The sequence below is a fragment of the Cinclus cinclus genome, chromosome 4, assembly GCF_963662255.1.
Source record: "Cinclus cinclus chromosome 4, bCinCin1.1, whole genome shotgun sequence".
Lineage (NCBI taxonomy): Eukaryota > Metazoa > Chordata > Aves > Passeriformes > Cinclidae > Cinclus > Cinclus cinclus.
This window is the reverse complement of record NC_085049.1, coordinates 21,459,903-21,475,580: the sequence shown is the minus strand read 5'-3', so window position 1 is coordinate 21,475,580 and position 15,678 is coordinate 21,459,903. Positions and strand designations below refer to the sequence as shown.

Genomic DNA, 15,678 nt, shown 5'->3' with positions numbered 1-15,678 from the left:
CAGCAACACGTGCCAGCCTCTCCCAAAGCCGCCTTCCATGTAGGCTGCGGGCACAGAAACACCACCCTGCCCACGTGTGGCTGATCCAGACGTCAGGACAGACTGCAGCTGCAAGATCTTGCTCTGACTGCTCAGCAGAGGTAGGTGGCCCACACCAAAAAAGCCTACAGCCAAACAACCACCACCACACCCCTGTCCCCAAAACACTGTGTGAAGTGAAAAGCCAGGTAAAAATCAGATCATTGTCCCCCATTTCTACAATAAACACAGTTTGTTTCCATGCTGCATTACTTAGCCCTGCATAGGTACATTTATTATTTTATGCTTATTTCACAGATAGGAAAAGCAAAAGCCAAGGTGATCACTGTCAGAAGCACTGGCTTTTGAGCTGTTGGTACTCTGGGGATGCCCAGCTGAAGGCAATGAACTACAAAGCACTCCAAAACAAACATATGCAAAAAAAAAAAAATTAGCCAATTTTTGGACCATAGGTCAAAACTATATTTATTACAGCTAAAAACACCAGTTACCTTAACTCTCTCCCTCTCCTGCAGTAAGCAGGTCATTAGGAGAGCTTTTGTCAGAAGAATTCAGAACACAAGCACTCAAGGACCCAGATAACTTTTCTAAAAGGCAGAAAGATTGCTCCTGTGTCACTGTACAAGATTTCATCTCCCTCTTATCATCATTTCTATCAGCAGAGCACTGTTTAGTTGCCTCCCTCCAAAAGGCACTTTGGGATGCATGCTGCAATATGCATATAAATTATCATTAAAGTATGCTCTTTCACTGGGGCATTTCAGATTCAAGATGCTGTTTTAATGGGTTGCCTCCCAGGAAACTGACTTCACCTGTAATGACACAGTGAATGCTAATGACCAGTGTTTAATTGGGGCAGTGCTAGTAAAATTTTGCTTCAGAGGGATTCAATTTACTTGGTGCCAAGGAGTTAAGTGATTAATCAGGTGTTAAATAGTATGCACTTCCAAACACTGGTCTTCTACCATTCAATCCTACACCACTGAATTTAATGATAGCTTTGTCATTGACCCTAACAGAAGAAAGATCCTCCTCCTAGTACACAAGTAAACATTAAGGAAGATGCTCTGCACTAACAGATACTCAGCCTTAGCTGAGGGCAACAGGATTCTGGCCATGTGGTGCTGAACAGTCCCTCAGCATGGGAAGCCTTCAGTGAGAGAGGGCTCTTTGCAGAAACAGCATGAATGAGGTATAAGGAGACATAATCCACCAGCCAAAAATTAAGTCAGTCAGGGGAAGCCAGTTAAGATTGAAAACTCAAACACTGCACTGATTCCTTGCCTTTCAGCTTTTTCTTTCCTCTGCCTTTTTTTAAACTATCACAAAGTACATCCTCCAATCCAAAATGAGCACTCTGTAAAGTCTTTCAGCTACAGGATCCTGTGCTGAAGGACTCCTGCAGCCACCCCACTGAGCTCACCACAAGAGAGAGCACCTATAACCACCAGCATGCATCTGCATAAAATCTGCAATGAAACCAGTTGTGAAACTTCATTGGGATTGAGGCTCTGTGCCTTCAGTGGTACCCATAGAAAGCACTCTCAGCTCAAGCATCAGCCAGGTGCACACAAGGGATCCTTGCCTCAGAAAGGTCCTGGTCTGCAAGACCTGAAGCAGCTGATCTGTCCCCCCATCGCCAGCTTTATTTCCCACATAACTCCACACTTGTGCCAGCACAATTATATGGTCACATGGTAAGTCAGACTAAGTAACCGAAAGCGTTATATGAATAAAAAAATAAAATAAACAAATCGTGCCCTTTAGGAGCACTCCACTTGCCTGCTGTATTTTGAATCTCCGTATGATGCCACAGTGATATTCTCAAGGTATATTCATTTCAGGCAAAAAAATCAAGGAGACCCTGACAATCAGAAAGCTCCAGGCAAGGCTTTAAACAAAACTTATCACCACAAAGACCTCAATCAACACAAAAATCATCCTCTGTGTCTAAACTGCTAGTCCTGTCTCCCTTTGAGCTTTTGCTCCCGTATATACGTCTTTGCCAAGATGTTTACACTCCCCTGTGTGCCTCAATTCTCCCATCTGTGGGAGGAAAGGCGAGGCCTTAAGGATCACTTGCCAATACTGTAATGAGTGCCAACACCGTGGCACTATTTACAATCATATAATCAGCTAACTACTGTGGCTCAGATCAGAGGAACAGGTTTACTACCAACACAGATATTCCATCTATGAAAAAAGAGTCCAACTATGACAACCACACCAGATGCCCCTTCTCAGCTGACCTTGGAATAAAAGCACTCAAACCCTCTCAAACCGGAGTATACCACAACCCCAAAGCCTCCCAGTACATGCAGAGAGTATGCTGATGTCCTAAGCTGTAGCCAACACTGAGAGTCCAACCTTCACACTCATCTCTCATCCCAGAGGTTTTATTTTCTAAACCCCCAGGATGAGTTCTCTCTGCAGCTTTAGACCCTATGCACACACTTCATCTCACTGCCACAACTACACAGTGGGCGTGCTTGCCACGAGCCAGGCATGCATGCACCGAAGTGCTGGCAAGGTCTGGCTATCAGCAAGGTATTTTTCATCTCTGAGGAGCCAGCCGGCACATACTTACTGCAAAGCAAGCACGTATCAATACACAGTCACACACACATACTGGAAACTACTTAACACAAACCAAGATATTACTGCAAGCTTATACTGATTACCAGTAATAAAATGCAGACCAAAACTTCACCTCCTCAAAGTTCTCCCAAATCTTATTAGAGCACTTCTGTAACACAATGAGATAGGGAGACTATGCACTGAGCATCTTGGGCAGAAACAAAGCACCAGCCTTCACCCCCTCTTCTGAAGTCTTCCATGTTCATCACCCCAGGTGCTGTGACATTTACTGCCTGCACCCTTGTTCCAAACTGGAGGAGGAAGGGGAAGAAAGAACACCAACAACAAACCAACCAAAAACAAGAAAACAAGCCCACCAGCACCACTGCTTCCCGTTCACAGGCTCCTAGCAAAATTTTGTGACACCCATGTAGCACAACACTTGCCTTCTTTTCAAAACACAGCAGTGAAGTTGGGGTACTCTGTGTAGCTTTTTCCTCTGCCTCAGTATCACATTCCATGCCATGAGCCAGAATAGAATACTGAAGAAACTATCAGTTGCACTCACATAATCAACTACCATTTAAACAGCTCCTCTTAAATCCAGATGCTGAAAGCAATCACCTTTATCACCTGGTTAAAAGGAGTATCCAAAAATGATAGTTAGGGAAGCTACCCAGAACGGTTAGACTAGTGAAGAAATGCTTCTGTCTGAAAAGTTTCAATTTTAAAATTTGAAACTAATAAAACAGCCAGTAACAGCAGTTTCTAGAGTAAAAAAATAGTACATTAAAAAATAAGTTCAGATCATTATGTTTACAATCGGTCACTTCTAAAAAAACTAAATATCAGTTTTCCAGTAACTGTTGAAATGTAATGAAAATGTAGCATTTATTCATTTCTAGACTGAAGGAGAAGTTGTTATCTCTCCAGCTAGGAAGCTGTTTACTCACAGTACGATTCTGTAACATTCCTTAGTGACACCAGGTAAGGAGCAGTTTTACAATTCCTGAAATCAACACGATGGTTGTTGATTTCAGTAAGAGTAGAAGTAAGACTCCTATTTTCAAAATTACACATGCTGAAAACAAGGAAATACCGCTCATATGACACCACTTTTTCATGATATTCATGTTCTTTGGGCCAAAGAACACATCCTACCTTTCCACAGGGTTTACCAGAAAAAAAAAGGCAGCTATATTTCTTTTTAGGGAACCAATGAGTTAATAGAACACATTTTGCCTGCACTAGCATTTCACCATACAGTAACACGCACACAATACGCCGTTATCCAGTTTGCCTGTCTGTGTTATGAAAAGTTAAACTAGACTCTAAGCCACGAGACTTCACGGGACATGGGCCTAATTACATTTAACTCAGCAAGAGAAAATGCACCCAGAAGTTTTCAAATTGTGTTCTCACCATAGAGAACACAAGACTCCCCTGTACACACACGGGACAAAAAAACAAAAGAGCATCACGCTGAGTAAGTGTTTATTGCAGGCTCTTTCCCTTAGAGAGAGTTTGGAAGTCACCTCGTTCTTCCAGGCAAGGAGAGACAGACACTAAAAATCTCTTACTCGGGCTCAGTTAGTCAGGAACAGAAGGGAAATTCCCGACTTGCAACAAGAAAAAACGACTCCTAAATAAAATGCAAAACCAGGGAGTGAGGGAAGGAGAGAGGAAAGCAATGGGCTGCTATATAGGAAGGGTCTGGACAAAAAAGGAAACTCAATTTTGTTTCCATTGTCTCAGCTTCATGCCACCTCCACTTAAAACGATAAGCTTCCCGGGGTAAGCCCTTCTTCAGCAGGCCAAGGAAAGGGGAAACACATCCCCCAGCCCCTGCTGGAGCGGGGCCGGGCTGGCAGCCCTGGCTCCCCTACCTGCCACCGGCAAGCGATGCCAGGAATTGCAACCACTGAAATAAACAGCAGTAATATGGATAATAAGGTGGGTAAATTAAATTTTTAAAAAACGCAACAAACAAAAAAAAAACAGAAAGCAAGAAAGAAAGCAAACCTACTGTTGATGGAAGCAGCAGCGGCTGCATCTCCCCCACGGCAGGAAACTTTCTACAAAGTTGCTGGCGGGGACTGCGGGCAGCCAACCCCGCGGGAGGCCGGGCCGGGCTCCCTTAAAGCTCCGTGCCGTGGAGAGCCACGCCAGCAGAGCCGGGCCCGCCGCCGTGTCCCCGGGCAGCGCAGGGCACTGACAGCCCGCGGCACCGCGTCCCCGCCCCGGCCGGAGCGGCACGGGCAGCGTCCGCAAACGGAGGGCACCGAGCCCCGCGGCCGCCCTTCGTCCGCCCGGGCAAAAAGCAGAAGAAAAAGAGTTGTTTCCACCAAAATAACCCTGGGCCAAACACGGCGAAGCCCACCGCCCCGAGGCGCCGGCGGGCGCGACCCGCGCTGACAGGGGCCGGGCGGACAGAGGGACGGGTCTTTACCTTGATGCAACACTGAGCAGGAACCTCGGACATCTCTCTGGAGGGACACGGCGGAGCCCGGCGGGGCAGGCGCGAGCAGGCAGACGGGAAGTTCTCGGGCTTTCCCCACTTTCCGCTCCTCTCCCGGCGCGGCGGCGCGGCCCGACCCGGCGCGGCCCGGCCCCTCAGGGGAAGTGGCGGCCGGGGGCGGGCGCGGCGCGGCCGGAGTGGCGCGGGGGGTCCGGCCGCGGGGCCGTTCCTCGCTGCTGCCGCTGCCGCCGCTCCCCGCGGGCGCGCGCCGCCGCCCGCGACCCCCCCCCCCCCGCGCGTGTGCCCTGCGCGTGCTCGCGGCTCCGGGTGAGAGGCGATGCGCGCGCGCGGGAAAAGGGAGGGGGCGCGGGAGTGCGCGGGAAGGGAAATGGGGGGTGGGGGGGCGCGGCCCCGATCCCCGCCGGTGTTTTCCTTCCTGGGAAAGAGAGAAACTGAAAGGCGGCAGCGGGGGCCGGGCCGGGCCGGGCGCTACGCCCCGCCCCGCGCCGCCCTCATTGATCCGGAGTTTCGAGGCCGAAATTGACGTGGGTTCCCGGCACCCGCCCCGCCCCTTAAAGGGGCAGCGCCGGCAGCAGCGGCCACAGCCTGCCCAGCACCTCTGCCCCGCGGCGGAGCGGGTGTGCGGCTCCGTCTGGACGGAGCCCTGGGTGCCGCTGCGGGTCGGCCGGGACTAGGGGCAGACGGGAAGGGCGCGGGCGGGCCGTGTCGCCGTAGCCAAGCCGGTGCCGTTTGACACCGCGCGGGCCCTTTAAGTGCCGAGCGGCGGCCCCGGGGCGGGTCCCGGCAGCGCAGCGAGCTTTCTTCCGCCGCCGCTCGGGGAGCGCGGCTCGGCCACCGCCGGCCCGGCCCGGCCCGGTGCCCGCGTTCCGAGCCCGGTGCGGGCGCTCCAGTGCAGGGCTCAGAGATGTGTTTGTATCACCAGCAGCGAGTGGACACAAGCCCCTGCCTTGTTTGTGATTGCATCTGCGATGGTCTCGGCGCCGCTTTCTGTCTGGAGAGTGCAGCTCCAGCCCTCGTGATGAGAGTGAAAAGAGCAGGGGGAAAGTGAAAAACACGTCGGCCATCTCTTCCTCCAAATCTCTCTTCGTCCAAATCTCTCTGTGATTTTATGGGCAGTTTTTGGTGTCCTGACTGGTTTTTAGATGCACCTACATTATTGCAAGGCCTGAAGGAGCCTGGGAGCAGAATGTTGCTTTGTACCCGTGGGACTGCAAGGCAGAGCTACCTCTGGAGTCTGCTGGAAGGATGCTGTGTACCGGGATAGGGTAGGCTCCTGTAAGGGATTTGGTGCTACCAAAAATGGCAAACGTGAGGGAATCTAGCCGCGGTGCTTTCAAAGCAAGGCTTAGCTCATTTCGCAGTGCCTGCCTTAAACGTGGTGTGCTCGCAGCGAATGCAGAATGGTTCACCTGCATGGCCAAAAGGCCAGATTGCTGTAGGCACCCTTTGGTCCATTTTGCAAACCAGGACCTACTCTTTTGCAGCCTCTTACAGCTTCATTTTGGCTTTAAACTAACTGAGGGAGAGAGAGGGAAGGTACTATCCCCTCCTAGACTAGGAACAAATTACCCTTTTTAAATATAGGACCAACTCAACAATGAAGGATGTATATTTACTGTCTTCCCTCGGCACAGCTGAGCTGCTGAAGTAGAGTTGTTCTTCAGAGTCATGGAATCATCAAGGTTGGAAGAGTCTTTCAAGATCATCCAGTCCTACTGTGAACCCAGCACTACTGTATTCCCCTAAATCACTAAACTGTATGACTTGGTGTCAGATCCAGATGCCTTTTAAGCACATCCAGGGATGGTGACTCCACCACCTCCCTGGGCAGCCCCTTCCAATGCCTGACACCCCCATACAGTGGTTTTGGTTTTCTTTTTCTCGTATCCAATTTTAAAATCCTGTGTCTCATCTTAAGACCATTTCCTCTCATTTTCTTGCTACAGGCATGGCAGAAGAGACCATCCCACTCCACCCTCCAGTCAGGGAGTTGTAGAGAGCAATGATGTCTCTCCAGAGCCTCCTTGGGACTAAACAACCCCAGCTCCCTCAGGCCTTCCCCATAAGACATGTTTTCTAGACCCTTCACAAGCCTTTTTGCCATTCTCTGGACATAGCACAGCACCTCAGTGTCCTTTTAAAAGTGAGGGGTCCAAAACTGAATGCCAAATACAAGGCATTGCCTCTCTCCCCCCCTCTTATCCTCTCTGTTTCATCACTATGACATTTTGCTTGTTTACCTACATGATTGCCACTGGTTTTCCCCAGGAGCAGGGTTATTATTCTCTCTTACATGGCAAGTTGGATGTTTTTTGAAATTCTTTATATCAAATACAGAAATTTGAGGTGGAAAAGATTAGTTAGGTCATCTACCCTACTCCCCTGATGGTAGAGGATTTACAGCACTTGTATGATTTTTCTTCTATATGCCTCAGGTAATGGTTGCACCTCTTCTTTTTTGAGTCTGTTTCACAGTCCAGAAAGTCTGATGGTCAGGAGGACATTTGGCCTATATTTTCATTTGTCCAGTTTCACCCAATTACTTCTGGTTATGCCCACATCATGTACTCCCCTAAACAGTTTTTCTCCTCGACAGCTGTTTGTGTTTTACACACAGGTATCACTTATTTTCCTAGCTATTACCATCCTTTATCTCCTTTCATTAATCAGTCACTGCAGCCACTTTATCACTTATGTCACTGGTCTTCTTTGATACCCATTCAGTTGGTCATCATTTTCTCAGCCCATGGATATCCACGTGGTGACCCATCACATTTTCATTTGTCTCCAAACTGCCTCAAAGGTTTGTACAGAATCTGTCACCTGATATGGCTCTCAGCAGATCTGATCCCGTGTGTCTTCAGCATTCCCTCTTGCAGTGCCATTGCAATCTGGTTTTCTCCACAGACATTCTAATGAAGATGTGTGTCCCAGGTTTCATTTTTCTGCTTGAAGTTTCAACATCTGTTCCTTCTGGGATCATTGATAGCTGCTTTTCCTTGCACTTTGTTTAATGGCCTTTACAAATACAGGCCTTGATCCATCCCCTCGAACCTCTTAACCAGTATGGATTGTTGCAAGTATCTGTCCAAGACCACATCCTGGTTTAGAGCTATTCTCTTCCAGCCCATTCTGATCTTTTTCAATACTCCACTAAATGTGACTTTAATGGATGGAAACTAGAAAGGGTAATGAAAGAAATGGTAAATGTGTAGAGAAGTCCAGAGGCACGATTGCAGCACATCTTCAGCCACTAGTCAGTCCCACTGAAGCTGCTGTAAGAAAGCCAGGAAAGAAATGTGGCTGGAAAAAACACACCCCACCCCACCCTGTGGTGTGCCCTTGCCAACAGAAGCAGGTATGCCTCAACCATGCTGGCTAGGTGCTACACACCGTGACTGGAGAACACCTTTGAACCCTTTGAACAAGGAAGGCCAAACCCTGTGTCATGTGTTAGCTTTTCTGCTTGGTTCTGCCCTTGTTTCTTTGCCCTTATTTCTTGCAGCTCCTCTCATTAGCTCTGTCTCTTGAGATCTCAGACTTTTAAGATCCTGCCTGCTGCTCTGGGCAGGAGAAGAAAAATGCTACCAAATCTCTTGGTGTGCAGGGTGGTCCATGGTTGCAGGACAGTTGTTCTGGAAAAGTAAGGAGGAAGCTGCTCCAGCTGTCAGCTCCTGTTTAGATCTGTGCCACATGGAGATTGCACAGAGCGGAAGGGAAGTCCATTAACTCGTATTTAACCAGTGAGTTTCTTTCCCTCTCACCTAGAGGCTACTGCTTAGCTTATCTCCACGGAGGACCCATTAGTTAAAAGCAGGATTTATTATCCATCAGAGCCACCTGTCATCAACACTCCAGCCAGAATTCCCCAAATTTTCTGTTCAGATAAATGTCAGCAACAGTAATACGGGCAAAAGGTACCATGGCCTACAAAGTGAGGCCAAGCTCCTACCTTGCTTAGGGCTCTCCCAGAAAGGAAAGGTGGGTGATGTGTTGGGGAACACCAGCAGGATGAGAAAACCAACAGACTGAAGTATGTCTTTCTCATAGTAGCCTGAAAAATCTGGCTCTAGATTAGATTTGTATTGTATTTTTTGGCCTAAAGTTTGTCCCTGAAAGCAGAGCAAACCATGAAGGAGACAAACCACCCTTTCATTGGGACAATTTTCTGTTCACAGCAGTGCATCTGCCTAGCAGCTTCCACTGATTATCTGCCACCTGGGCCTCTTTCACAGCCATAGGACTACCAGTGTTTTCCTATTTGGCACTTGCTCAGCAGCTAGGCTAGGGGGTTTTTCATGTGTCCCAGAAGGATGTTGAAGCCTTTTTCCCAAAGGAGCTAGACACTTGGCCACCTATAGCCAACTGAAAGCCAAGGTTTTCTGTTGTACCCTGGATAGCTGTTGAGATGGCAGCAGGTAAAGAAGCAGGAAGGGCCTTTGTAAGGGTTCCACAGAGATGTTTATTTCAGTCATGCGTGTGGATAGTCCAGGGTCAGAGGGAAAGGCAAAGGCAGATCTCCTGGTGAGGTCTAGGTTAAAGTACGTGGGTGTTCTGGGCAGGGAGAGCATCAGAGACCAGTGACCAGGGGACATGGGGGTGGCATAAAGGTGGGGTTAGGGCATGGGAGCTGACAGGGACACAGGATGGGAGTGACCAAAAGACTGAGGGACAGGGAGAGGGCACGGGGCAGAGCGAGGTAACAGAACAGGGGTACACTGGTATTTGCTGTGAGAGAAGCCTCTTGTGTCTCCCTAACTAGGGAATGCCTTTCAGGGTCTCCACAGTCTTCATACCTTCTTTTGTGTACTGTTTTTCTGGTTTCAGCAGTGTACACCAACGCCTCAGATGTTTGCAATAATCATTGACTTATGTTAAGGAGACTTTGTTCATAGCAGTATTTTTCCTTTTCTCTTTTTATTTTCAAACCAGTCATTACTTCCCAGTGCCCAGTTATCATTAACTCATTCTACTGCTTCTCCTCTGTTATCTTTTCCTTCCCTTTATCTTTCCCCAGCACAACTTAACTGACTCATGTAGTGCTCACTTGTTTGCCTCACTTGTATTACTAGTTTTACTTTTGTCTTACAGTGTTTGAGCAGATTCAGATGTGACTTAATGGGTCTGCTGACATTTCTGGTCCCCAACAGTGATGACTCGTCCAAACTAGGGACAGAATCAAGCTCTTGAGCAACAAAGCACAGTAGGAGACAGTAAATTCACAGAGCATGCAAGGACATGTTCATGATAGAATGCAACTGATTTTTTAGTCTTGAGGGCTAAAGGGAAATCCATGAAGGCTGGCACACAGAGGTGCTGTGTAAGTGATTCCCGCTGCACATTTAGTACTGTGATTCCATCTTACCAAATCGGTTTCTGAAATCAAATTGTATTTTACAGCCCTAGTGTGCATCAGTCGTGCTGCTTCTCATCATTAGCAGTAACACTAGCTTTCAGTTCATGGTATCAGGCAAGATAACAAGATTTTTCCAAGATTCAGACAGGTTTCTTGTGGTAGAAGCACCAAATCCTTGACTTTTTAGGAGCAGTTATGAAATCCAGTCTGCAGTGTTAGAGTGAGAAATGCTATATCCATTTTATTTCCATTCTTGCAAATTGGTTCATCTAAGACTCTGGTCTTACTTGAGATTCCACAGTCTGGCTCTTTGAATAGGATTTGTACCAGTATACTGATTTTGATTAAAAGTTTGTTTTGTTTTGATTTGATTTGGTTTTAAGTCAAAATACCAATATTTCTGCATTCCCCAAAGCTGCAGGCATTTTGATATAAAGATACTTCAATAGTTTTCTTAGGCACTCACATAGCTTTCCCATTTCAGAAACCCACAACAGCCAAACTAGAAATGCAAAAATCTTGCTATGACACCTATTCATCCAGCAGCAAATATATGTAAAAGAAAATAATGCTGAACATCATTCTTGATGGTCTAAGCCATGTCATCCTCACATATTGTCACATACTGTATTATTTTGAATCATCTAGTGTATTGCTTCTGTAAATAGGAGAAAAAGTTTTCTATTACTCCAAATGTGACTGTTGTGCTTGAGAAAGGGAAAGGGAAATTAAGAATTTTACTGTTGTTCAAAGCAGTGCAGCATTTTCTGAGAGATAAGTTTATAGTCGTGTTTGAGAAGTCAACTCCATTGCACAAGTCACTGCTTAAACACGTGCTGACAATGCTACTCCTGGCACATAAGCTCAAGTTGTAGCACATAAAAATGAGGCAATGAGTGGCCCTGACAGAACTCCTGAGAGCACTGACTCCAGTGACACCAGCCTGGCAAAAGCTAAACCTATCAGGTTGGTCCAACCTGCTCAGGACCACAGGCCCCTCTCATGTCACTGTGGAACAGTGCCATGGCACCACGAGGTGGTTACAGTCAAGTCCTTTTCTACCTCTCCTAGCATTTTGGTTGCAGTGTGGTGCCACAAAGCAAAACTTCCAGGGCTAAGAGTGTAAAAGATGTAAAAGTACCCCATCCCATACTGCTAGCTGTGCAGGTCATGGCAAATGCTCCTTTCGTCTGTGCTAGCAGCTGCCTTTAGTACTGTGAAAAGGCACAGGAATACATTATCTGTATGTTTGTGCATGTGTGTCCCTATGTTTAAAGCCAGCTCAGTTCCCCTGACTATGGTGCAAGCAGATGGTGACTGACAGGGATACCTTAAACTGGAACAATTTGGTCCCTCAAGGGTACAGATGCAGCTTGTCCCCATCAGCTCATGCTGGCAGTGTCTCTTCCTCACTTCCAAAGTCAAGAGGCTTGGCCAGGTACTGCTCCTGTCCCTGCAACTACAGAATCTTGCCCCAGCAAAACGTGTGGAAGGGCCACCAGGCATGCAAGGACCAAGGGGTAAAAGCAGGGTACCTCTGCATTTGGCTGGAGATTGACAAGGCTGGGCAGGCTGTATCAGAGGCTTTCGGCAGGAACGAGAGCAGCCCCTGAGCCTGGGTTGAACAGGGAGGGGAAGGTCAGCAGGAGCTGTAGAGAAGCTGGGGTAAGAGGCTGGGCTGCACTGGGCAAAATCTCCCCACTCAACCTACTTTAGTAGGGCTGGTTGTTTAAATGGAATTTAAATCTCTGCAGATATGTGAAGAACTTCCTGGCATCGCCCAAAGACATGCAGTGACAGGGGCAGGGCTGTGCTGGCCAGGGTCAGGCACGGGAGCAGCCAGAGCAGGGACCAAGGGCCTTGATGCCCACAGAGAAATTGCTGAGGATGTGGGCTCATCATTTCTGCAAAGCACTAGATGCCCTGCTCCCAGTTTCAGGCATAAGCTATTACTTTTGTGTTTGGCTTTTTCACAGTCCAGAACAGTGAAGTGTATGTCCATATTTACATCCTCTTGAATTAAAAAAAAAGAGTCAGTTGCATCTCACCTCAAGATCACAAGATTTTGAGAGGAAAAATTACTTTGGAAAATTTATTAAATTGTATGAGTGTGTATTTTGTTATCTGCATCCAGGTTTTGTCTTGTAAAGTACATGTTTTCAAACCTCCCCCATAAATTCTGAATGCTAAAAAAATTCTTTCTTCTCTTTCATTCTTTCTTCTTTCTTCTCTGTTATTTTTATCTATTCCTTTTTGCCTTTCCACCTGCCTTTTTATTTCATATGTAATTAAATTATGTGGACCAGGAGAATTAAGAAGCATTAAGTTATATGATGTAAGTCAAGGTAAAAGTAGAAGAATCATCAAGCTATATTCTGTTACTGGAAAATAATTTTCAACAAAAATAAAGAAAAAATAGAAACTGAAGGGACAGAGTTCAAGTTCTGTGTCAGGTAGGTTCAAATTGATTTTTGCAGGTACTATGGTTGATTTTTTCACCTCTCCAGTTCAGTCAGATCGGCTGTAGAGGTGAAGCAAACTCTTCTAAAAACCCAGTCCTCTCTATTAGTAATATTTTCCCAGTCTCGCCAGTCCCTCCCTCCTTTTTCAGCATCATTTTCTCCACAGGGTGACAAGATTACCACTGTCCTGCCCGTTCCAAGATGTGGTGCACACTCTGTCATCTATGTCATTGTAACTGTATCTTGCTGGCAGTAGAAAAGTGACACAAATTGTTTTCCTGCCAGATAAAAATTGTCTAGTGTGCTTATAACCTAATGTGAGGAATAATATTATATGAGCAACAGCAGTTAATCTGCTCATAATGGTATGTGTCCCCTGGTATTCACGGGAAAAATTGAGCCTGTGGAAGCTCAGCACGTTTCTGAGCAGTTCTGCAGTCTCTGGGGCCTGGGCTTACAGCAGTGTGACCACACAGCTGCAAAGCCAGTGGGCTGATGTGAAAACTCAAACCTGGAAATAGAGGAGATGGAAACTCAAGGCTGAGAGTTGTGTGTGCTCAGCAAAAGGTACAATGAAGCCCTGGTAGATGAAAAAAATAGCAATGCAAGTACAGCTTGTTGCACAGAACTGTGATTTATCTGCTTTTATTTTCAATAGTTCCAGTGGCATCATGATGTAGGATTTTATAGCCTATTAAATCATGCCTGACATTTATGGATGTAGTTTAGAGTGCCTGCATTATGGAGAGTAAGTAGCCTCTCCCTGGCTGAGCAGCAGTTTCCACTTACAGGTCTTGCTCCATTCTCTCATTCTTTTATACCTTGAGCTCATATACAGACAAATACACTCCAAAGAGAAATATTTTGGTGAAGAATACAAAAGATAAACAACTTTTCTGTTCCTGTTGGGTTTGGACTGTCCTGATCTGAAGTGGGCTTTATTTCTGTTGTTGTTTCCCATTCCCAAAGGTGGATCTGCACCCAGAAGGGTTGACTCCAGCTTCTGCAGGCACTGCACATTCTGCCACCTCCATCACAGCAAACAGATTGCCCTCTCCCAGGAAAGAGGTAGTAATCAGCCCATGTTGCTGATGGTTTTCTTTGGTGTGTGTAGGGAGTGGTGTCATTAAGACCGGAAATTTGAGCTGACCCCAATATTAGCTTGGGAAGAGGCGCTGAGGTGGGTGGACCTGTGTGCCAAGGTCTGACCTGGGTTGTTACTTAGACAGTGGTGGGATCACCACTGCTGCCTGCCCAGCATGTGGTTCACTGCCCTTTCCCACCAGAGCTGTCCCTGTAGCCCCTGCACAGGAAGGCAAAGGCTCTGTCTTGGGCAATACCCATCAAGGCAGGCTGAGAGGGCACCCATGAAGGAGGAGCAGGGAGGGCAGCTTGAACAAGTCCTGTCAGCTGTGGAGAAAGGGAAGAGCAAAGCAACCAGTAAGGTTGGAAAAGGCAGTCATAATGAGGACCAGGATTTTTGTTCAGAAGAGGACTCATCAACAATTTCAGGGGGGAAGAGAAAGGGAGAGTGATCAGCTAGTGGCTGGATAGGCTGGACCTTGACTGGAGGGAAATTCAGCCTCCTTGCCTGTTACCCTTGCATCCAGAGAGACTCCTCTGTGTCAGAGGACTATGACACAGGGACCTTTGTGACCAGGAGAAACAAAGGCTTTAGCTGCTTGTGGAAGATACTTCCATATGCTAGGGCCTGAACTAAGTGGAGATTGCAGTGGTCACAGCTATCACAGCAAGATAAGACACATTTCACTCTTAGATACTATCTTACAATTGGGAATTAAGTTTTTACAACATCCATGTGAGGTAAGCATATGAGTACTGCTCCTATTTTAAAGCTAGGAGAGGAGAGAGGGTAAGTGTGGTACTGAAGGCCAGGTAGTGACTCAGTGGTACTGCCACCATCACCAACCAGGAGCTCCTGACTTCCAGCCTGGCCCACGAACCACCACAGCCTCCCTGCCAAGAGAAGAAAGTCAGCTGATTTTTCAAGGGCTTTGATGAGAGTAGGAAGATTAGAAATAGCCTGAGGCTGCTTCTAGAAAGTGTTAGGGCTGAAGAAGAATTTCAGCAGAGGGGAGCAGGAAAGGGGATGGTGGTGAAGGAAGTGTTGATACAAATGGTTATGAAGGGAAAAGAAGTGACAAATCAGGACCTAACAATAGGAAGAAAATGGGTCAATAGACAAAGTAGATTTTCTTGAGAGAGGCCTATGGGACAGAGGAGAGGTAGCAACAGGAGGAGAAAGAGCAGCAGTGGGGAAGGAGAAAAAAACACAGTGAAAGTGTGCATGACAGTGTTTGAAAGTGTCAGGAGACAAAAAGGTGCCATTGAATACGGGGTCTTAAAGCGCCTGGGCAATTACAATCTCACCATTGTCTCTTCCACACCAGCTGGAGATCTCAGAGCCCTCCACAGAGCATCATTACCTTTGTTTCACCTATGGGAGAACTGAAGCTCAGAGCAGTGAAGCCACCTGCCTGTGGTCACACAGCAAGGCCAACACAATATTCTGGTTTAAACTATCACAGTAAATGCAACTGGAAATGGGAGTAAACAGACAGGGTCATACAGTTCTCAGCTGCATTGGAGAGAAAAAGAAGAGATGACTGATGTTGGCAGCCCAAGTTAATTTTTTATAGCTCTAAAATACATAATGTCACATCAAATGACATTTGGAACCTGTGAGCTTTGCACCCTCTATGCTTTAAACTACAAGCTAAGTAATACTACACACCACCATAGGC

At 47.0% G+C, this 15,678-nt stretch overlaps 1 protein-coding gene across 1 annotated transcript in view; it reads right to left on the bottom strand.

Annotated features, from left to right (window-relative positions):
- ETV6 (ETS variant transcription factor 6) overlaps positions 1 to 5,277 on the bottom strand; it is a 120,527-nt gene extending 115,250 nt beyond the window's left edge. Inside the window, exon 1 of the mRNA XM_062491785.1 lies at positions 5,066 to 5,277. Coding sequence (XP_062347769.1) covers positions 5,066 to 5,098 — 33 coding nt within the window. The 5' untranslated portion in view covers positions 5,099 to 5,277. The remainder of the gene's footprint in view (positions 1 to 5,065) is intronic.
- Between the last annotated feature and the right edge of the window lie 10,401 nt (positions 5,278 to 15,678).